Raw genomic sequence first — 24,650 nt, 5'->3', positions numbered from 1 at the left:
ATGGGTTGAAAAGTGTCATACAGTAGAAAGACATCCTAATGTTAAATCCATTAGGCAAGAGAAAGGAAAATATGTTAGACCATGTCTATGTCACAGTTTTGTGATGGTATGCAAACATGGCAAATAACAGCACTCTGGCCAGATAGCAGAAAGGCACGATACTGTTACTGGAATGCCAGCAAATTTGCCCTCAACCCTACACTATCTTATACCAGAAGTCTTTTCAGTGGGACAAAATTATGTAGCACAGACATCCCAGTTTGGGTTCTGTAAAGTTTTGTGACATGCTGTTTTCTGTTGTTCCTTTAATTTATTTGGTGAAGCAGCTATTGGATTGAAATTTCAGTAGTCCTATAGAGCACTTTGATTCAAAGAAAAAGACTTAAAGGAAACAACAGGTAAAGAACAGTCTAGCAGGCTAAGATATGAGTTAAAAAGATAAGAAATAAAGTAACGAGAGCATCTTTTCAAACTTAATGCTTACCTGATACAACAGTGTATATGCACAGAAAAATAGCTTACCACTCTCATAAGGGCAGTTTTCATTAGAAGGACTAACAGAATTCTCTGACTGGTAAGTCATTGATAAATCATGTCCTGCTTGGCAAAAAAACCAAACCAAAACAAACAAACAAACAAAAACCAAAAAACAAACCCAAAAAACAAAACCCAACAACAAAGTCAAAGATAACTTCTCAGTACTTACATCAAACGTGGGTGTACTTTGCTGGGCACCCTGATTACATGGTTCTCTGAAGCAGTCAGTGAATGGAAGCAAAAGACCCATTGCAATAATGCGAGAACACAGTTTTTCAGCTTCTTCTTGTGGTGCATTTTCCTGCTGGCTGAAGAGCTTTTCCAGCAGAGTTCGTCCTGTCAAGGTGATGACACAGATCAATAAGAATTTGTAGATTTCTATAGGACACGAAGATTAAGGAATTACAATGTCTATTGAAAATCTCAACGATCAGAACTAAAATAATGAAACGAAAATAGAATTATTGAAAAAAGTATCTGATAAAAAGTCTTTAATATAGAATACTCCTATATAATAATTTTAACTGATCTGTAGCCTGATTAATTAGGATATTCAAGAAAATATACATTATGTTGGCTGCACCATGGAGTAGGAACAAAAGCCATGAGATGCTATTGTAGCACCAGTCTCCTATTTATTTGTATTATGTCATTGTCCTGATGGGAAAACCAAGATATTACCAAGAAATGAAGTAAATTTTTCCAAGAGTGACACACAAAGTTATAACAGAATCAAATCCCCCAACTCTTAGAGTGAACTTTTGTATTTTGAATGATAAAAGGATCATAGCCTTTAAAAGATATTACTCTATTTCTTTGAGGAAACTCTCAATAAAAGAATAACAACAAAAAACCCAAACCCAACCAATCAACCAAACAAAACACACCCTGATAACTTTTCTGTTTAAAAATTGTATTTAATACAGCTCCAGTGCAGCTCCAAACTAAGATGCAGTACCACAAGCAACAACAGAGAAGTAAAACTTTTAAAAAGTGAGAAGAAACTTATTCCTATTATAGGACCAGATTTCACGATCAAAGTGTTTTCTTTGTTATCTCACCACAGAGCATGAAAGGAGGGCATATGTTATAAAGTATATTGCAAGAGACTATGCCAGAGGTTTGAAAGACCATTATGCTATGTGCAGCTAGCCAGAAAAAAAACTACAAAAATTAGTTACATACGCAGGCTGCAGTAAAATCTATATTGTAAGAATATTAAATTGCTTGATTAAGCTCTAAAATGTCAAAAGATGCCAAAGTTCAGATTTACAGGATATAGATAGAGATGAAATAGATCTACTGGAAGAGAAATGGCAGATGGAGTAATAAAGTTAATTTAATGTTTTAATATTAAATAACTGAATACAATTTGTACCTAAATCAGTTTCTATAGTATGATTTTTCCATTCACTCACTGGAAGCCAAAGGTACTCTCCAGAAAAAAACCATACTGCATTAAGAAAGTATTTTATTATCATTTTAAGTAGCAATAATAACAACAACAATAATGTCAATACTACTGTTATTTTTTTACATAGGAATGCAAGATTTCTGTCTGAATGTTGATTAAAAATGTAAAATTTCTCAGGCTTTCTGAACTTACCAAAAATATTTTTCTTTTAAACATCTGGATGCAATTTAAAAAGGGTATTGCAAGTGACATTTAGCCCAAAGTTTCTGTATTATTTTAACTTTATGTGGCAATGCTAAGACTAAAGTAAACAATAGATTAAAATGTTGCAAGTTCTTCCTACGATTTTCCTCTCCGCATCTAAGGATCTGTTAATTCTGAATTATTAGTCCAGGTTTCCTAGCCTTTTATTTGACAAAATACAATACATTTAATGGGATAAGCTAGGGGATAAATTGGTAAGAGACACAAGTTTTGTTATGTTTGCTGATTAGTCTTCCTCTGTTCCCTGATTTCACCACTTATAAGGTGATAGCAACATAATTGCTTATTCAACTTACCCATCTATTTATCTAAAGGTACAGTTTAGTTGTTAAATCTTCAAAGTTGTTAATTAATTGAAGACTGGCTTTCTTATTGACTGATATGCACTGTGATTTTTAACAACATTGCAGCAATGTACAGCAACCCCCTATGTGAGGAAAGGCAATAGTATGAAGCCATGGAATCAAAGCGCAAATAAGGAGCTGCTGCCAGACATGTTTCTGATTTGGTTTAGTAATTTTAATTTGGGGTTGTAGTTGCCAATGCTTAGTGGTGCTGTAAAAGACCACTAAAAAATACCCTTGCTACTGGCCTCTTACTGAAATAAATGGGTTCTCCTGGTTTTAAATACTGAGGTTGAGTTATATAAACAAGTTCTAGAAAAGAATTAGAATACAAGACTTGCATCACACTAGCACCAAAGCACCAACAGCTAGCATTTCTGGTAGCATTCCTGGGGCAAAGCACATCATATTACCACAGTATCCCCTTTTAGCACTGAGTAAAGTTCAACAGCATGGAAAGTTGTCAAGTTATAGGAAACTGCAAGTAATGAAGATGAATGAGGAAGCCAATGCCTTACACGTACCAGAAGAAAAAAAAAATCAACACCAGAACACTCTGCACACACAAAAAAATAGGACTATGTGAGAAAATGACACATTCTTCTTGCCATATTAAATATTCAAATGTTATTCATGACTTTTGAATGTCAGACCTGATACTTTTTTTGTCTGAATGTTTCAACATGTAAATAATCTAGTCATGTTTATAGTCTTCTTCTGCACATCCAGAAGCAGAATAGCTCTCTTTCCGCTCTGCCCTGCCTGCCCCCCCCCCCCCCTTTTGCTTGAACCTAATTAACAGGAATAACATCCGTAAATGACAAAACAGGAAATGAGGCAGGTTTTTTTTCTTTAATCCACCCATTCATTTGCTAATTTCTGTAACACTTCTTAACAGTCTCCCTCAAGATCAAATACTTCCTTCAGAATCCTAGTCACCATTCAGTTGCTGTTTAATTTGTACAGCAGTTATCAACTACTGTTGCTTAGTTATTCTTAAATATTGCTTAAACATACTTTAGCTTTCTTACAATACAGAATAAGCATGTATGTAAAAAAAGTCATTAATGAACTTAATTTCTTTTACTGTACTCTGTATTACTTATGCTATTTTGCTCATCTGAACTTAAAGCATTCTCTCCAGTGTATTAGTAGTCTTTGAATAAATAGGGTAGTAAAAAATAATTATATTAGTCAGTGCTTTTTAACCTAAAGGAATCAATCATTCAACTCTAGATTCAGTGCTATTAAGCTGTCCATTGCATGAAATGCCCGTTGAAGCAAAAAACCAAAGGTTCTCAACACCAAGGTAACAACGTTCGGATATTGCTGTGCTCTAACGCAGCTTGTGTGTTCCTTAGAATTGCTATGGAGATCTGAGGACAGACACAGAAATTTGAATTACAGAAATACATTTTGCCAGTTAACACATTTTACCAAATGCAAGCTGAAAGAAAGCTCAATTTTCAATGCATAGAGCATAGTTTCACTGCAAACAGCTGTGAAAAAAAGTCTGCATCAACAATGAATGGGTTATATGTTTAAAGCACTGAGGAAAATAACAGACTGTTAAACCACTGAAATTTTGTGCCTAACCAGCTAGGACTTGTCATCAAATTAAATGGTCATTACGAGTGTCAGAACAAGCCACCCCCTGTCAGACATAAAACCCAGTGAAAGTTATAAAAAGGACAATGCATATTCTCCTTGAAGGCCAGCGAGGAAGTAATCCCTACCAAAGGAAAGTGCGTTAATACCTGAGAATGTCACTCGTTTCCTCTAGACACCACCACACCATGCTGCACCGCCCGATGGATGGAGTCGCTGCAGCACTGAGCTCCAGACAGAGCTGAAACTTTTACATGGGAGAGCATTTGAACGTCTCTGCTTACCAAGAAGTAGTTCCTCCCTTGTTAACGGCACCTGATATTTCTCTTTCACATACTTTCAGCTACAAGCCAGTTGTCACTACAATGGAAGCATCCCAGTGAGAGAGAGGGGGGGTAAGAGATAGGGTAGATCCTCTGCAGCCTGGGTAGGCTGGTGCCTAATCTGCCCCTGCCTAACTGCCCTCTGGCCCTACCAGTGCCTGTACTGGTGCCAAAGCAAGAGAGATTCAAGGAGCAACTGGAATCACATTTATGATTTTGATTCAGGGCAAGACAAGGATTATATTTTTGTTTAGGTATTGCAAAATATCTCTTTAGCACTGTACTCCACAGGCTTTTAACTGCTTCTGTTTGGAACCAGAAATAGCTTGCCAGCGTACTATTGATCAGCACTACACATCCGTGGAGTTAATTTAAATTAAAATGACTTTGTGTCTATATGCATGAAATTGACTGTACAATGTTAGTCCTTGCATCTATTAGTTAAACAGCAAAACCAAAATCACAGCCATATTTAATGTATAGGCTAAATTCCTGTCAACTTCAACTGCAAGATTTTGAGGTACAATTTTTCATCTTTGGTTTATAAATAAAATGCAGCAACAATAGCCTTTCTCCTCAGACATATTTAATCACCTCATATTTGTAACTTCCATGAAATGATACTTTCTATAAGTGAAGATGGTTGCAAGTAACATGGAATAATTAGATGATTAATATTTTCATAATTATTAAGCGATCATCTGATTGCTTTTACAGGGTTACGTGGAATGGTAAATCAATTTGTCCTGGTTGCATTTACATGTCATGAAAATACTAAAGAAGCAACATGTCTCAACCTTTTAGAGAAAAAGAAAAAAAGAAAGAGATCTAAGTTCCTATTTTTTGTATTTTAAACAAAATTTTCTTCCCAGATATCCCAGGTGATTAATTTTCTGAAGCTTATTCTTACCTTTCCCTTAAATATTACTTTGGTGAGAGATGAGAGGCATACTAAGTTTTGAATTAGAGAACTGCAGCTAAGTTTCAAACTTAAATCAGTATTTTGAGGATCTTGCCAAAACCCTTCAGCAAATAAGATAACTATAAACTTATAAGTTATTTTTTAGGAGCTTAGAATGACTTATTAAATCCCAGTAAGGGATGAAAAGGCTTTTTTTATTTTCTTACAAAGGATTACAGAACTAATTAAGTAAAAGAATGCGAACACAAAATTAAAGTTTTAAGTATCAGGTACTCTGGCCTTCTTTGGATATTTTGTGATACATTTGCTGCCACAGCTGAACCTGGGTCTTCTGGTTCAGCTTCCAGACTCCATGCTCACCACCTCCATGTCATCTGCTGCTTCCTCCCGTTCCCATGAAGAGGCAGCACTATGATCTTGTCACCTCCTATATGACGTTACAGGTCTTCATCCCTTCCCTATGACCAAGACTTGAATAAAACTGTTCATCAAAACCACTTCTGTGGAACATGTAAGCTATTCACTGCAGAATGAAAATTCAAAAGTTCTAGTATGGTTTCCATTTATGCTGTCTCCCTTTCTGAAAAATGCAGGTAATTGTATTCTTGAATAATCATTTTCAACTTCAGATTTACTGCAACCATATTTACTCAAATGCAAGATGGAGGGAAAAAGGAACCTACCCCCACCAAAATTCATTCATAATATCAAATATTATTTTGTATGATAACGAAGCATTGTAAAATATCATTATGTATGCTATATAAAATGCATATGATAATTTCATATAATAATCCCACTCAGTACTGACACAGCCACAAATTCTCCCTTGGCCTGGAGAGGTGTCTGAGGCACACACACACACTGAGGCACTGCACTACAGCAGAGCTTGCAATAATGTTTCCCTGAGGATTGTGCTGTTATAACCTCACATTTATCTTTAAAGATGTGTCTCTTATTCTCCTTACATTGCATTTGCAAAAGCCCAGGAGCACAACTGTCAGTGAACACAAGTTGAGACTAATGATCAAGATGAGTTATATTCCAAAGGCTCCCCCTTCTGCTGGTCTCCCATGATTTTTTCTTCTAGCAACCAGAGCACCACACCACACTTTCACCATTAGCACAGCAGCTGCATCAGCACATCTTAACCTGACCGGAGATGGTCATTCTGGTTTAGTTTTTCCTAAAGCAGAGTGAACAGCTTCAGTGTAACACCAGTTCTGAACGCCCTATTGAGAGTTACATCAAGGGTTAACTTCATTCATGCACGTATTGCTTACATCTTCAAAAGCTGAAATCAGTTTGCCTTCTTTTTCCCCAGTTTACTCTTTTTTTTTTTTTTTTTAAATTATTATTTCCAGTTTAGTGAGATCAGAAATGCTTACACAGCAAAAAGATTTCATAAGCTTTGAAGACAAAAGTACCATAGGCCTTGCTCTATTTTTGGGAGATAACACAGAAGAAAAAAAAAATAAAAAGGAAGAAGAGATGGTAAAAATAGTGAATTTTCATTTAGAATATTAGAGCTAACAGTTTTCTATTAGTCCTACAATATATAAAAAAAAATAAATGTAGCCTTCTTAGGGTTTTTCATTTAGAAAGGACTCCAATTATGAACATAGTTCAATAAATAAAAAAAATAGACAGAACAGACAATAGTAAAAGAAAAGGCCCATTTCCACATCATTGAAAAGTTAGGAAATACTATACTTCAGATATCTGCTACCCCATATATATCTAAAGCATTCCTTCCTTCCAGTATTTGTCTGTCTCCTTTTCTACATATCTTATCACCAAGGTCATAACTAAGACAGACCTAAACAATCTGGCAAAGCACCTGAACTGTGCAGCACCAAACATTCCCCAGAATGCGGGAAGAGGACAAACACGTCCAATAGACAGAAATACTGCAAAGATTTCCATAGCTGTAGATGAGCTAGTAACTGCAACTACATGTAATTTCTTAAATACTTTGCAGTCCAAGTTTTACTCATTCATATTCTCCCAAACTACACAGCAAAACTTGCTGAATCATTTACTAGGGGCAAATCAATCACACTTCATTTTCACCTTTCTGTTTAATGTACTTTCCTAGGTCTCAAATACATAAAGTGCTGAGTGACTAGTATTTCATATATAAAATTAATACCTCCCTTGACGGATCAAAAGTATTACATTTCTTTAGTATTTTCCTTTAATTTCCTAATCTTCCCAAATTTCATGTTCTTCAGCTAACTGTACCAGACAGCCTAGATATAATGTGCAACACAGGACTGCTGAGAAAAAAAGAGGTTTTCAAAGGTGCACATGGAATCTGGGCAATGAAACAGCACTGGAAATCATTCTAGCCATCTCTTCTCTTCAAATAATATGTCCAAGTCCTGCATAAGTACATATTAAATATACATTTTCACTAAAAAGTAACAAATTAATTTAGCATCTTTCTTGCCTGAAGACTGACCTGGGAGATTACGCCCAGTATTCCAGGATTAGAGACTTCATTTATTATTCTTTTTCACTGCAGATCTTCTAATCCTCTGCTGACTTAGATTGGGAAACTGTTCCAGATTTCTCATGCTGTAGGTCTGTTTTGGCTGGGGTTTGTTGCTGTTGTTTTGGGGGGTGGGGGGATGTGTGTGTTTTTGTTGTTCTATTTTTTGGGTTTGGGTTTGTTTGTTTTGTTGTTGGTTTTGTTTGGGTTTTTTTGAGAGATTGAATTTTCATTGACAGATACTTTCCTAAAACCATGTGACAGTTTTCTCATAGCCTGTTACATAAAACATGGAAAACCCACCAAGCAACAGGCCTGTACACACAACATGGTTTCATAACAAAAAGAAAAAAAATAAATCTAATCCTTCCACTACGAATAAACACAAATATGTTGCAAGCCTAATTTCCAGGTAACATAAACCTTAAAAGTAACAAAACTTTTCAAGGTTTAGCATTATGATACAAATCAATATAGTTCTGTCATGAAGATACCTCCTTTTATTCTTATTATCAGCGTAATAGCCAATACCTGCATTCACTGCTTGTATACAAACATAGGCTTCTAAGGGAAAAAAAGAATAGAGCTTATATAGAGATTTAGTTATATATTTACATTATATATTACTATAATATATATACACTATATATTAATGTGTTATATGAATATATATTTATATCTTATATTTTAGTATTTAGAGCATTACTAAAGTTAGGCATGTGTGGAAATGACTGAGAGGACTGTGCTTCTCTGATGTTCTGCTTCCAGATTTCCTGGCTCTGTTCACATGGATGGTATGAAGTGAACCTGCATATCATCTTTAAAGGCAGTAGTCAAAAGCAGAAACTCTGTCTAAACAAGAGAATTAAGAAAAAGATATATATCAACATTATCTCCCCCATTCCCCCAATTTTCTATGCCTGCCTACATGCAGTTCAATGCAATTTCAAAGAAAAAAAAATATGTATTTATTACATTCCAGTGAAGAATGTATCGATCGATTGATTACATTCATAGACTCTTCAAACAACTAGAACAAAACTATCATTTAATAATTTCACATCTCAGTTCTGCACCTGATTATCACAGTAACCATGTTTTACTTTTGCCAAGCTGTCTGAATCTCTTTTACACTATCCCGTCTCTTAGTACCCTTTCTTAACTGTCAAAAATTTTCCATGAAAACTCCTGAGTAGTTCTAAGTTAGAACCACAAGATACCAACCCCTGTGTAACTCAAGCAATTTTCCCTCCCTTATTTTAGCCCCACAATTACCACTAATCATTTAAACAGATTCCAGATTGTGCAAGACAGCTTGAATAACTGTATCGAGATTTCAACTCACTCAGCTAGAACAAGCCACCCATTACGCAGTTACAGAAAGAGAATCACATAATGCTAACAGCTTCAAGTGTTTGAGACATCCCCAAAAAAAGCCAGGGAACACATGTGTGTGTGCTCCTTTTTGGAAGCAAAGGAACAAGCTGCCACTAGCAAAAGAATCCTGCTGCTGTCCCCAGGGCCACCACAGTACACGCAGGTCAAAAGCGGCATCTCATACAAATGCCCCTGAAATTCTTCCAGGAATGCCTTGATGGAAAAAGTGGAGGTCTGGTAAAATTTGAAAGCGGGATTCTCCAAAAATAAAGATGACAAGGAAAGGTCCCAGTTTAATGAAATTAAAAGCCACCTTTGAAAGGATGTTACAAAGAGTTTTCAAAAAAACCCCTACTCACTGTTTATTCGTAGTGTCCCTTGATTGAACCAAAGCCATATTTGAAACAGTTTTTTCAACTTGGGCTGACTATGAGACATGGCAACAACACCAATTTCAACATATCCCTCAATGGTTTGTGTAAAGATTACTTAACATATTCCATATTTGCACAAATTGTGCTTGAAGGAGCTAAAGCAGTCAAGTCAAAACCTAGCTAATGCAGACCTTCATCCTGATGAATGAACTTCCAATGACAGCCCAGTTCCTAATTTTGAAATTTGTGTTACAATACAGCAACACAAAAATTTACCAAAAATTTTACTTGGTAATGAAAACATCAAGTCCTGCACCCAAAGGTTAGGGCCTAGCTGCACTCCTCTGTTAATTATGCAATAAACTTCAGCAGCCTGGCCAAGCCTATCTATCACAACACTAGGCAGCAGTAGGCCAAAGCAAAGCTGTTTCCCAGTGGCAGTGAAGTAACATGGCAGAGTCGTTCATCAAAACCGCCAGTAATTTCCTTCAGGTAAGTGGTCTGCAGTGTTGCCATTTTGTACGGAAACTCAGATGATTTTCTTCCTACCACTTTTGCATTGTCTAGAAAGCAGCTGCACATAAAAAGTTATCACTGTAGTCTTATTGATCTTTGCTAAAACCACGCTGCATTTAGTTTTGCTTTTCTTTACCCTTTTATCATATACCCAATAGCTAATTATATCTTATAATTTCCTCCTTCAGGATTTGTTCCAAAGCCTTGTTTGTTGCTGCAGTCAATTTTAAGATGATTGAAATTGCCTCAATCATTTGCAACAACAACAATATAGTACTTTTTCTAAAAGCAGGTATAACAACTTTGCTATCACCAGAGCTTCAAAAGATATTAAAGTATTTGTGATGGCTTGTGACAGTGCTTTCAGAATTCTTGCAGATTAGCAAGTCTCTGAAGCATTCTGCCTCCCTAGCTTGAACATTAAGTTCCCTGAAATTTTGTTTGCAAAGTGACTAAGGTTTTACACTTTTCCCCCACACTGATTTTTTTGATATATGACATACGTATAACAGGATAAATTGAGACAAAGTATTAAACTATGCTTTTATCCCTACCTTTCACTACATATATCACATATATAGTGAAAGGTAAGAATATATCTTATATGTAGTGAAAGGTAAGAATATATCTTATATGTCACTAAATATCTTTCAGAAGCTGAAGTTTTTAAATACCAAACAATTCCCCAACTATGATACAGCAGTGGTACACAGTACAAAACACCTTTCTAAAAATATAAACTAAGTTCACCCTCCCACAACATTTTATGACACGTCTCCTTTCACCTTGTTCTCTCTTCAGCTTCTAACGCAGTGTTACTGTAGATTACAGAGGTATATTTGCTAAAGCTTCCCTAATTATAGTGGTTTATCTAAAAGAGAACCAATATGTGTCTGTCTACCGAATCTTTTAGGCACCATATGCATCTTTGGCAACTTTCATGTTGTGTTTTCCAGGTGCTTAGGTTCCTCTCAGCAAGTATTTAATTCTGTCCATCTTTACCCTTTCAGTTTCTGTGGTGATTTGCAATGTGAAAGCAATATTCTGTGCCAGGTTCTCACAGACTGCTGGAAAGCCACAATTTTTCTGTCTAGCTCTTTAAAGTAAGAAGCTCCTTTAATGTCTTTTTGGGCAACTATTACTAACAGAGTCTTTTGTCAATCCAAACTGATACACACTGTTCTTTACAACCTGATTTTGTAAGACTTATTTATTCCCAATGGTTCTACATTTCATTTGCCATTTAATGCAGTCTGGCCTGTCTCTACCTTAGAAGTAAATCCAAGTATTTGCTTAAGCAGCCACAGGTCACAAAACATGACTGAACTAAATTAGCAAGCCTCTGAAGTGGGACAAAAATAGCAAATTTCTTTCAACCCACTCATTAGAGCCCCTAGCATGCCTTAGCTTTCTTTCCTCTCCGAGACCTGTGCACTCTGCTCCAACTTTAATAACTGCTGACTTTTTAATATATATCACAATGTACAAAAGATTTTCTTCTTTGTATCCGTTACAAAAAAAAAAAAAAAAAGTAAGATGAAGAAAGGGGAAAAGCAGAAAATTAGAACTATGTTCCATGAAAAACATACGCATACAATTGCACATATTTGCACAGATATTCTTCTAGACCATCTGAACAAAACCAAAACACCCCTCCTTTCTGTAACTGGATCTTCATGTTCTTTCATTGATGGAATCAAATATTTCCCTCAGCTATTTCTCAGCATACTGCATTGTCTTGACTCTGCATGACAAAATACTGTTTAGATACACACCCTCTATTATGAAAGCAATGTTTTGGTTTTGATTTGGTTTTGTTGTTTTGTTTTTGGTTTTTTTTTTTCTTTTTTTAATGAAAACCAACTTTTATGTCATGACTGTTCACAGATGTTAATGTAGTTAATTATAGTGTTACTGCAGTGTTAACTTCTTTTGTACAGTGATTTTTTCCTTATCAGTGCGAGGAAAGCATATGAGTTACTTTTCCCCTGGTACATACTGCCTATTGTGCATCTTCAAGGGACATCTGAGCCAGATTTTGTCATCAAATAAACTCTAGAATTAAAGCTGCCTCCTGTAATTAGTTCCACAGTAAAGTCATCTATGCTTCCTCCTGATTCAAGTTCACACCAGGTTCAGAGCTCTGGCACTCCTGATAAATTTCCTATGGATCCTGAAACCAATTGATACTTTTACTGACAAATAATAACATCTCAATAATAAATTTCATTTGTGACTAGGCTTTCCTGCCACTGTTTGTCTGCATATGTCAAAACACTGAAAAGATTAAATTCTCAAGCATTTTTGTATTTTTTTGTGTTTATATATTTATATTTAATTTTATGTATATTAGCATTTATTTTTATAACTCTGATGTTGTTTACACACATGCACACACACAATCTCATAACCACTGTCTCTTACTGTTGCAGAACTGCTAACTGACTTTATGGTTTTATCATCCATACATCTACAGATGAAAGAAGTCTTGTTGTGTATTTAACTGAGAATAAAACAAAGTTTTGCATCAGAAAACAGAACTCACTTCCTAGTCATTGTCAGAAATCCTAGCTGTTTCCACCAGTATGAAGAAAACTTATTCTGGACAGCAGCAATATGGAAATAAAATGAGGAACAGTCATTTTGTACTCAAGGCAACACAGACCATCTCCTTGTCCCTAACTTCCATTATAGGAAATGCAATGTAGGAATACAGAAAGTTGCTGCTGTTTAAAGGAAATAGTGACACAGCTCCCTATCCCACTTTGGCCTTTTCTAAAGCACTTAATGAAATGCAACTGGCCTTGTATTATCATATCAAGAGGCAGGAATGAGGTGACACCATGTTAAGTTCTTACATCCTTCCATTGCTTTCCTTTCACAGCTTCTCACTGCTTCTGCCCTGCTCCCCTTGTATCAACGCGCCTCGTCCCCTAAGATAAACTGTGTGCATAAAAGTAAGTTTCCAGAAACTGTTGTATTATCCCTAACTGCTACAGAAGGATGTTTTTAAATGTACCTAAAAATAATCAAAGCCACAGCCACAGAAACGCCTACACATATATGCTTCATCACCACTATTCCTTATGTAAATCCAAATTTTGGCAGTAGTTTATAAGCAATACACTTGGCCATATCCTGAGCTTAAACTACAGCACAAACAAAATACCTTGGGTAATTAGCATTTTTGCATTTTCTATCACTATGATTCACATTAGAACTTTATCCCTTATATGCAGGCAGCCTAAAATATTCCTAGAGATGCTTTTCACTTACAGGTTTATTTTTCTATGCACATTAGAGCATACAGAAAAAAGCAAGGCCTGCTTAAAGAAATAGATTCTTTTTAGTGCAGACACCTACACAGTTGTTTTGTGTGTGTGGGGGGGGGTTTAATGAACAAACCACCCCCTCAAGCTATTAAATAATTTATAAATAATTTAAAAAAATAATAAAGCTCAATTAGATCCAAGAAATATGTTCAAGCTTCAATTCCACATAACTGTTCCCCCTGGAATAATCCACTGATCTTTTCACAGAAATCACTGAAGCACACAATGCCCTTTAATGACCAGTTCTAGCTAGATCCCATATGTGATGGTTGTTATACTGGTACTGTGTCTCAGATCCAAGCAGACCTGCATGGACCTCCAGCTATAAACTGTCCATTTTCCCTTCCCTCTTTGCATCCCAAAAGAGACCAACAGGCAACTGAGACAAGAGATTTCTACTCCAGACTAGAGTCAGGCTGCCAGTCAGACTTCAGAACCAGGTTGCTGCTCAGAAAGGGCTTGTCCAAGAGAAGCAGCACTCAACCCCTTAACCAAAACCTCCTGCTCCCAATAAAGTTCTAGATAAAGATAAAAGCATTAATCATGAGATCACTTCAAAACAAGTCTGTGGTAGGACTGCATTCCGGTGACATTACTCATGTCACTGGGATTCCCATATTGCAGTGTAACATTAAATCAACTTATTAGCATTCAGCAGCCTTTCAATAACATATGGCAGTCCATTTTCAAATACATTTTACTGTAGTTGCAGTGCAGTACTGCAGCCTTCCCACTCCCTCCACCTCAGGTTTGGGTTTTCTAGGCAAACAGAGGAGACCTTTCCCTACAGGTGCTTACTAGCAACATTCAGTGTAGTGCGTGATCCTGTATCACATGAAGGGTTGCTGTTGGGTAGCTCCATTAGTTAAGAGGAGGCTACACTGCCCTGCCATCTGATAAAAGAAATTTGTATTACTGCTAACAAACATCATCAGAGAAACCATAAACCATAAGTAGTCTTAAATAATAGTTGCATGATAAATAGCCTCCACAGGATGCCAAGAGATACAAATCTATATTGTGTGCATTGTCACCTGAATCAGAATGAAAAACAAAACACCACCTTGAAAAATTATCTAAGACAACATAATTTATGTCTCAGAAACAAACTTTCACCCTGATTTTTCAAGTTTTCACATATTTATCTATACTAAGACCTTTGTATATGCCTGCAGACACAGCACTGGAACTGCAAGTGGGTGCAGATGACATTAGCACAGTGGAGAAGTGAGATAAAGTGGCCTTTGTGAGAAGCAAGTCAGCAGGCCATGGAAATCAGAAAGTGACTGTGAGCACACAAGCATGGGACTGACTTTAGATTTTGTTTTATGGTAACCAGGACTTTTGTTTGTTTGTCTCCTGTTTGCAGCTAAAACAGGACAAATGTAAATCTCTGAAGAGAAATCTGAAGATAAATGATCTCCTTGAAAGACATTATGCAGCAAGTGCGTTACAGCCAGCCAACAGAGATTAGAAAGGGCATAGGTTTGCCTGGGTCAAGTTTAATTACCATCTGGGGCAGCTGATGGGACTCTTACATTCACTTTATGTAACAGACACCCTTACTAGCTCCTCTGCAATCACTGCACCTCAAATTAATGCAAGGATAAACTCCTTGTTCAATCAATCTGTTAGCTCTTCCGTTTCAGTTAGGTTAATGTTTGGAAACATCAACTTCATTTTCCCAACAAGATCCTCTCTTAATGTTAGTACAAATCATTCATTGCCACATACTGAAGTGAGAGTGCCAACCCTATTCATTCAGGTTCAGCTCTTGTCCTCCAGGGACCACAACATAAAAGCCATGGCTCCACTGTGCATCAGGTAATCTAGAACTTGTAATTACTGTCACTGCAATTTCAAATACAGCTGTCTTCATCATAAAAGAAATAGATCTGATCCCTGAATTACGGAATACCTGTAAAATTGTCCACACTACTTTTTTAGCCAATGCATCAAATCTGAAATGCCATATTTTAATTATTTCTTATATAAAACAAAATTAAAATACACAGTCTCTACCATTCCAGTTGTTGTCCTCCATCTACATTTTACATTAAAACAGCCTTAGAAGAGTTCATATGGATCATTGTGAAAACCAAATGGCACACAGCCAAGCCACAACATAGGGCAAAAGTAGGCCAGTCATCTGCATAGAACCTGCTGTCATTAACATAGATGACTACAGTGTTGTGGAATATTTTACTTGATTCTAGTTAGAAATGCAGAACAACACTGCAGTCACTGCACAGCAAGATGGGATTTAATGCTCTAGGCAAGAAGCTGATATTTATTTATTTATTTTATGATAGAAATGAGCCACTACAAAGCATGTTATTTCTAAAAGCCTGATGGTAGTTCCCAAATTGATGTATCTCATGCACGCAATTAAAATAAAACATTTTTCAGAAGCAGTATTCAAATTACAGGGAAATTATTTCTGTAATTGTTCCTGTGCAGGCTGGTTTAAATAAAGAGGTTTTTCTGCTCTTACAGCAATGGCAGTCAATCTATGGAAGTGCTAATGTTACATTTCGTGCCCATTTTATATACACTAGCTGTTATTTTTATATGCTTGATAATTTTCAGCTTGAAAGTATGGTTTTAAAAATAAGAATTATCAAAAAGAGATGAAGCATTATCACGTCATTTCCAGTTCCCTCAGTACCAGCTTTTCTGCATGAACTGAAAGGTATAATTGTCCTGTGCCTGTAAAGACAGCTGGTATGTACATGCAAATAAGGGTCACCGTAATTTCCATAAGAGACAGAACTACTGTTGCATTGGACGTTGGTCCCTTCACAATAACAATCTAAAATGTTGGTGGGAAAACATGATAAAACAAAAATTATTAATAAGTAAATCAAAACCTTGTGAAGAAATGTGAAAAAAGTCTGTTTCCTGGAAAACAGGTCTCTAAAAAGTAATTCCATGTTGTTGAAGCTTGCCACATAAAATTTATTTCCACCATAGCACCACCATTAAAGAAGTCTAATTGCTGATGATAAATTTAAAGTTTTGCTCTTAGAGTTGTTTATAATCTGCCTCATGTCCATAGTAAAAACCAAACAAAACAAAAAAAATGTGCTTTTTATATGCTATAAATCTGAAAGTAATGATCACCTCAAACTGTGAAACTTTACATAGAGGTGCCCGGAAATAAATCCGTGAAAACAGGTGGAAGGGATTTAAAACACACACAAGAAGATTCAGCTCATTTCACAGGGGGGTGGCCTTTTTTGTGTTAAAAACTTGAATTCTAATTTTCAAGACTGAAATTGGGAATTTCTGTTGAAGACTACTGAAGAATGAAAGTGTTTTTGTGATTTGAACCTGGACAATAATCTTAATGCTTTACCTGAATATTTCAAACTCCTGCTGTGCAAAAAAGCCACTAATTTTAATTGCTGTTTCTAGACAGGTTCATTCACCAATATTACTGTGATGTCAAACAAAGTAGAACGTGCATAAAGAAAGCAACTATAAATGCAGGTGATTATAAGTTATATAATTTTTTTAAAATCCACAGTATAAACCAAGATAGTCGCCTTATGCAAAAGTTGTTGATAGCTTAACTGTTCTCTTACATGTGACTTGTAAATCATGTCATTGTTCCCTTCCTAAACCATATGATTTTGTTTAGTTTTCATAAAAGCACAAAAAAAATTCTCGCTGCTTGTTTTGCAAATAGCTCAAGTACATATGCGGTGACTGTGCTCTTGCATCTAGAACAGACTTCCATTCAAAACATACCCAATTATAAATGCAACTGTTTTAATCTTGTAACGGATGCTCGCAGGGCATGTTCTCTGTATTCTCTTAGTTCTACAGTTTTCTTAAGTGAAAAATAAATGGAATATGTTCCTGAGTTTCTGCTGTATACATACCTCCTACGTGGCAGAGGCCTTCTCTATTTGTGAACACATTAGCTTTAGATTGAAACTTTGAATGGGGCGGGAGGGAAGAGAAAGGGGAAAAAAACCCCTCAAAGTGCAGGAAAATATAACTATCTATATCCACCATTCAATTTGTAAACTCTATATTCCTATGCCTTTGAGAGAGGATGCAAGCTGCCTAACAAGCAAAGTAAAAGAATGCTTTCCTGAATGAGTCACCTTATGTAGCCTGAGCAGCAGCCTGCCACAGCTACCAAATTGTACTACCCACAGTTTCCTTCCCCTTCCCTTCTCCATTTTATGCTGCCTTTTCAAGTCATTAACGTTTTTTTTTCTCTACTTTCCCCCTTCTGAAGGGGAAATTGGTTCCTTTCTGTAGTGCTGTCCATCTGTGCTTGCATGGCTTTTTCCTTTTTGTACTAAGCAAATCCTCGTTGCTGCCTCAGTCTAACACCAGGTGCAGCTTTCAAATATTTACAGCACATCAGAAAAGTGCCTAGCACAAGAAAACCCCCAACAGGATCACAGTTACAGAAAGCTTCACATCTGAAGCATTTATTTATGCAGAGAGCTGGTCTGCCTACAACAGTGCAGCTCTTAGCGTTTTTCAACAGGAATAATTTAAGGCATCCAGCTTTTTCCTACGGGATTTAGATAAAGGAGAGAAGCAGAAAGAAAAACTTAAAAGGAGTTATGCACTTCCTTCGCTGGCAGTACTGCCAGGCTGACACTGAATAGAGAGGCTATGCTTGCTAATGAAATGTGACTGTGTTTGCAAGATCAGGCCTTCGATTTTAAAACTGTCAGCACAAGTAAAGACAATAGTACATACAAAAGGCTGAATTCAAGTGTTTTAAATATATTTTCAAAGACATTCTGGGGAGAAAAACCTTAATACATGTCACTCACCTGAAAAGACATTGGGAAATGTCTCTGTAGAAGCCTGCACCCCTGAGGACTTTCTTGAATGAGTCAAAGGCACTCTTTCCGTTTGAAATTTCTCTCTAAACCCCTTGTGCTCCAAGTAGCCTGCAGAGCCCACCTTCTGCGTTATCTCGCATTTGTGATTAGATACCTCTTCTGTCCAGTCTGCGGAACGACTAAATAAACCTGCCAAACTAGCAGACCTCTGCTTCTTGACTGAGACCTTTTCTTTTTTGTGAAAGGACTCCTGCCTCCTTGAAAAAAGTGGACTCTGGGATGGGGAAGGAGAAGGTGAATGGTTGGGAGAACTCAGTTGCCTAGTTGTGGTTTTGATGTAACAAGGATTAATTAGATAGGGCTTAAAGCATCGGGAACCAAGCATCGGACTGCCTGCTGTCCCCTCGGAGGACATAATGCCATTTTTCACTTCCGTGGATAAACCATTATGCAGGTCCTCTTGACCGGCTGACGGAGTGTGTTTCCCTTCCTGAGTGTCAGCAGCATGATCACAGACTGCATCTGAAACACCATCCTCTGTTACTGAGCCCTGCAAATCAACAGCCGGCACTTCAGCAATTTTAGTCTCAGCGTCTGCTACCGAGGTTGGGAAGGGTTGTGTGGAGCTGTGTGTCTGAGACCCGTTTTCTACCGCAGTTCTATTTAAATCATCTTCTAGTTCACTAGCTACAGCATCCATTCCAGCACTGAGCTGTTCCTTTTCCTCAATCAATAGCTTACGTTCTTGTGTTTCAAACAAGCCGTTACCAGGAGAGCCCGAGCCATTTGCCGTTTCTTTCAGTTCACGTTCAGTTGCACAGGAGACAGGAATGTTTTCCGCAGTTTCAGATACCACTGGAAAAGCCCCCTCACTGTCTGGGCTCCTCTCTTTGTCAGTGGTAGTTACTGAAAGAAACCGTTCAAAATCTAAGGGGGCTGCTTGAGAATTAGCCATGTGTCGGCCCATTGTTTTGGTGACAAGATCCTCAGTTCCAATGTTAATTGCCCCCTGCTGCTGCTGCTGCAGTCTAATAGCTTGCTGGATATCAGAAAGCAAATCCTCTTGTTCTGTGGCTGAATGGAAACTGTATATATCCGTATCAGAGCCAGAACTGGTCCTTTGTCCATCCTGTGTCTCCGCCGCAGCTGGGACAGTTTCATTTCTGATTTCAAAATGTTCAACATCTGTGTCTGAGAGACCCCCTTCATCCGCAGAGATGCTTATATCTGGAGTTTTCGTAACAATTGAATGAGTACTGTCCAGCTCTCCAGCCTGCAAGGCCTGGCTTTCCAAAACATCCTCCCGTGAACTACTATTCCCATCTTTAGCCTTGGACAGATTTTTTCTGATCCTCAGATTTGAAAACACCGAGGCCCTCGAGTCCGACTTACCCTTCTTCTTACCGGATTCACTTCCTTTTGCATGCTTCCCCAGTCCCCTTCTGCTTCCCGATACCTTCTTTGTGCCATCTGTATCCTTGGGCCCAGAAGCATCCTCTCCTCCTTCATGCACATCACCTGTATTTTTCTTTAGCTTCCCATCTTGATTCCCCATGATTTTTCGCAGTGCAACACCTTCGGCAATCAAGCCATGCTCCCGGATTTCATTCCTTTGGCCTGCCGGCGATATCCCCTCTAGCGATCCAGGTTTGTTTTCAAGCGGTGGTGATGCAAGTGAAGCAAATGCTTGCTGTGCCTCTCTCCCATCTGCTAGAGCTGCCTTTTTGCATAATGTGCTGCTTGCACTGGGCTCCGCTGGGACATGCTCAGTACAGCACTGAGAGCTGCAGACAGCTCCTTCCAATGGCTGCTGCTCACAGAGCTGCTGCTTGCTCTCCGGGCTTCTGCTGTACTCTTGTTCCTTTAGGAAGGACTCTTTAAAAAGTATTTCCTTTATAAAAGTGACTTCTTTTTCCACGGTTTTTATTGCCTGCATTGCAAGCTCAGCTCGTCACCAAATCATTTATAATTTCAGAATTTCAATGTTCAGGTTCCTGGAGGGAAAAGGAGGGGGGAAAGAAAAAAGAAAAAAAAAGTTAAAGCAAGGTACTTTAATTACTCTGCAGTTGTTTAAAAGAATAAACTAATAACCTTGGAAAGAGAAATATTATGATTATTTAATAGTTTATAAGGTGCTTAAGCATATGCTACTTTGACAGATTGCACAGTACCTCTGGTGATTTACATGTTTACCTTTTAAAGGCCACAAAAACATGATAGTTAAAATTAAAATGAAAGACACTCTGAAAGTAGATAGAAGAAAGATAATAAACAAAAAGTTCTTTCCACAGTTTTAAAGACTTGCGCTTAAAATTCAATGCATTATGGTAATTACACTATAAAAAAACTCCCACAATTTGTATTCTGAGAAGGTAGATATACTATTATTCCCCAGAGAATCAACTCATCAATATTAAAACATACCACCATTGTTTTCCCTGATAAGAACATCTGGCATGAAACAAGATAAAACAAACAAGAAAAATAGCAGTATTTAAATGCTACTAAGGAAAAGGATACAGTAAAGTATTCCTCTATTTCACCCTATATATTTAATAATTGATTTGGACACCGTCACATTGCTAACAGTTTTGGAAACTTGTGGAACAGTTTTAACCAGTTGCTTATTCTCTGGTTTTGGTTTAGATGTATAAGCATTAATACTTCATAAACGCATTTCCTGAACTTCCAGACAGGCACTCCCTTCCCCTTTGAAAATTTAGATTTAAAATAACTGGAATAGGAACAAAAAGGCATAAGAATGCCAAATTGCCAAGCTGGATCAGTTCAGCAGTTCAATATCATGGTTCAACACTAGCCAAGAATTAATTAGATTCCTGTTTATGATTTATCATCTCTTAACTACCTGGTCCATTAGGTCCCATTTCTGTGAAAGTCTTTACCTATTTTTCACACCTCTGAGCTTCTTTACTAGCAATACAACATTCCAGCAAAACACATCCTATTGGTTTACCTAACTCTTACTTTTAATATCAGTCTCTTCCTACAAGAGGTTTCCTTTGCTTTCCTCTGCCTTAATACACATTAAAAATGAAATATAAAAAGATTATCATTTACACTTTATAAACTAGGCAGGCACACTCTACACACACAAGTTTGGGTTTTTTTAAGGGATGTCAAATACCTTTACAAATCTGGGCTGGGGTCATTGTTAAATAATCACTGTTAATTCAGTTTGGAAAAAAACCAGCAGTTTCAATAATACTGTTATTTTGAAATTATTTTGAACTATCATAATTTTTTCCTTGTGCTTCTTGGTCACTTACTGCTCTGATGTAAGTCCTGTCCTGAGGGGCCTGTGGCTCAGGCACCAGAAGCCTTCTTTCTACAAGGACCCAAGTGTTTGAATTTGATCAGATGACTTTGTACACTCAGTGGGTTTTTTGTTTTTGGTTGTTTTTTTTTAGTTTTCACTTATCTGATGAAGCACTGAAACTTTTTTAATTTTTCCTTTTTAGCATTCAGCATTCATAAATATAATAGCAAGAGGTAGCATAGCAAAACCTGCAAAAGCATATTGAGTGATTTTTGGTTTTTTATTCTATTCCTACTTTTGCTTTCTGCTATCCTACTTAGTTTCTAATTTGTTGCAGTATTTTACAGCATTATTACATACTTGCAAAAGGCTTTTGAAAGCTCAGGTAATTTTAGTCCATCTGAAGATACACAATAAGAATCACTTTAGGCACAGTTTGAGGAAACTGTATTAGTAGAATACTGTCTTGATGGGTATTTTCACTGACTAGAACTGACAAGGATCTAACCCTTGATTACAAATGGAGCACATGTAGCTTCCAACCCCATTTAAAAGCTCTTTTCCCACTAAAATCTGCCAGAAATTAACATAGGGCAGAAGTAATATAAAGATACTGTGGAATGAACGTGTAAAGGAAATGTAGAAGTAGTGTGATCTGAAACATTCCCTTTCCTTCCATCTCTGTAAACTTGTACAAACTCAACACACTTCCGTTTCAAGAAATGATAACTCACCAGAAGTATTTACACTGCAAATTATGCTGCAAACCCAAGCCATCAACAAAGCTGGGGTTATAAAACAGTCAAATCTGATCTTCATTTTTTAATTAGAAACTAGAAACTTGTAATTAAATTATATATCTGCACCACTTCCTAGAATTTTTCACACAGCACATCCTGGTGAGTTCTTTAAAAAACCAAACACTTAAATGTATAATATGAGTTTAATTATATCACAGTAAAAATTATTCTGTTTTTCCAATCTGCAGCTGTAATCCTAAAAAAAGCCAAACCATTTTCTAGATAGTCCCTCTGAGTATAATATTCTAATCATCATGGATTCTAACCAGGATTTCTGATCTATATAGGAAAAGAACATCACCAAAATGAGCATACTTATGTGAACCGAGGCATGCATATGAACATCAAAGAATTTGCTCTGGTTATTCCACATAAGGCGTAGAAAAAAACATTTAAAAAAAAAATATGCAGGGGCAGGACACAAGTTACCCCAAAGTGGCAGTGATAGACACAATTCTCAATCAGCATTTGCGGGAAAGTACAAAAGGTTGAAATTAGCCAAACATAAAAATAAATGTTAATATTTTAGAGTTTGTTTATTCTCAGGAACCTGAAGAAAAATATGTTACTAATAAGTCAGCAAGAAGCCAGAAAATTTCAGCATCAGTATAAGCTACATTTTAGAAGCTAAGAATGTATCCAATATTCTACACCAAAAAGAGAGACTTACATCAGAAAGTAAAAGGGGAAAAAAGGGGGTTTGAGGTGGTCAAGAAGGAAAACTAATTTTTAAGAATAACTAGAATTCATTTTTAGCTTGCTACAAATTGTCAAGAGAGACTAATCTGTGAGCCTGCCTACCTCATTTAATATTTGCCAGGGGTCAGTCAAAAACACCAAGGAGTGAGGTGGCAGGCACCGGCCTGAGATCCCCCACACCCCTCATGCCCTCAGGAGACATGACTGGCAACACACAGAGGAGAGTCAAAACTTACAGTCAAGACGCCTTGTCCTTGCACACCTGGAGACTTCCACATTAACACGTTCCTATTAGAAAAGTAAGCCCCTGTTGGGAGACCGCAGTTATTTTCAGAGGACTGTTAGATCTACTGCAGCCTCTGTGGGAGGGTGGGCAGATCCCCCAGCACCGCCTGCCCACCTGCCCTGAGGGGAAGGGCTGCCGGCAGCATGGATTGCCCACACCTGGCTGCAGGGTACTGCCCCCTGGTCAGGGCTGGGACCATGGTGGGAGTGTTCCCCCTCAGATTCCTCACCAAAAGGCTGGGGTTTGACACCCTAGTATGTCATAAACACGGGGTGCCTGAGGGGAGAGAGGGGTGCCTAGGGGAGCCTGCATTGAGGAGGCACAGCTTTCTTGGGGTGAATGAGTTTTCCCCATGATTTATTTACTGTGGTATTTCATTCTGCTCTCAATAGTAGCCACCGAGCAAGTCCCTGCAGAGTGAAGAACAGCCCATGACTGCCATTGACATGGCAGTGCTGCAGGCCATGCCTGCTGGGGGCCAAGCCTCTGGGGCAGGGTTCGGCTTCACAGGTACGGTCCCGGGGAAGGGTTTAAACTACAGGAGTGCTGGCAGCACACAGAGTACCCCAAAACAGCACCCTGGCAGTAACGCTGTGGCTACCAGCACAGAAACACCAGTGCCACCATGCAGTAAAGGTCATGGGGGGTAAAGCAAACGCACCTCCAGAATGAACTGCGCCATGTGCCCTGCACGTACCCCAGTACTGCCCTGCACGTTGACTGGGCGCAGGTGCTGTACATGGGCTATTAACCAGCTCTGCCAGCAGCCCAAAGCAGCTGGCCAGGCTACGTACACATATCTTTTACGTACACAAAAACCATACGCCCCCCTTCCCTGCTGGACAGGCTCAGTAGCTGGGGTGGGGGGAAGCTACTGCAGCCCAGGGCAGATGGTCTCCTGAGGGTGAGCCACAACATGGTGGCCCAGGGTGGAGGCCTGCTGGAAGAGGCTGAATCTCATTCTTCAAGGCCACAGGCAAGGCCTTGGTTGCCACGGGCAGACCCTCTGCCTCTCCTTGGCACAGAGGAGGTCTGAGGGTGCGGCAGCAGCCCCCCAAGAGCTGTGGCACTGTAGGGCAGAGCATGGGTGCCATGGCAGTGCGCTGGGAGCTGGGATCTGCTCCCCCGGCACTGCGGCTGCTCCAGTCTCCCTTCACCCCGCTCCTTGAGGGGACAGGGCGACTGCTCGGAGAGGAAAAACAGGGACAGCCAGGGAATCCTCACCTCTACCATACACAGCCTGTAGAGATTTAGTTTTTAAATAGT

At 38.1% G+C, this 24,650-nt stretch overlaps 1 protein-coding gene across 1 annotated transcript in view; it reads right to left on the bottom strand.

Annotated features, from left to right (window-relative positions):
• The window catches only part of FMN2 (formin 2), a 165,634-nt gene extending 145,324 nt beyond the window's left edge, over positions 1–20,310 (bottom strand). Inside the window, 2 exon segments of the mRNA XM_040599133.1 lie at positions 707–873; positions 18,311–20,310. Coding sequence (XP_040455067.1) covers positions 707–873; positions 18,311–20,258 — 2,115 coding nt within the window. The 5' untranslated portion in view covers positions 20,259–20,310.
• Positions 20,311–24,650: the final 4,340 nt, after the last annotated feature.

The sequence above is a fragment of the Falco naumanni genome, chromosome 6 (genome assembly GCF_017639655.2).
Source record: "Falco naumanni isolate bFalNau1 chromosome 6, bFalNau1.pat, whole genome shotgun sequence".
NCBI classification, from domain to species: domain Eukaryota; kingdom Metazoa; phylum Chordata; class Aves; order Falconiformes; family Falconidae; genus Falco; species Falco naumanni.
The sequence above is the reverse complement of the archived record's forward strand: the minus strand, read 5'-3'. Positions and strand labels throughout refer to the sequence as shown.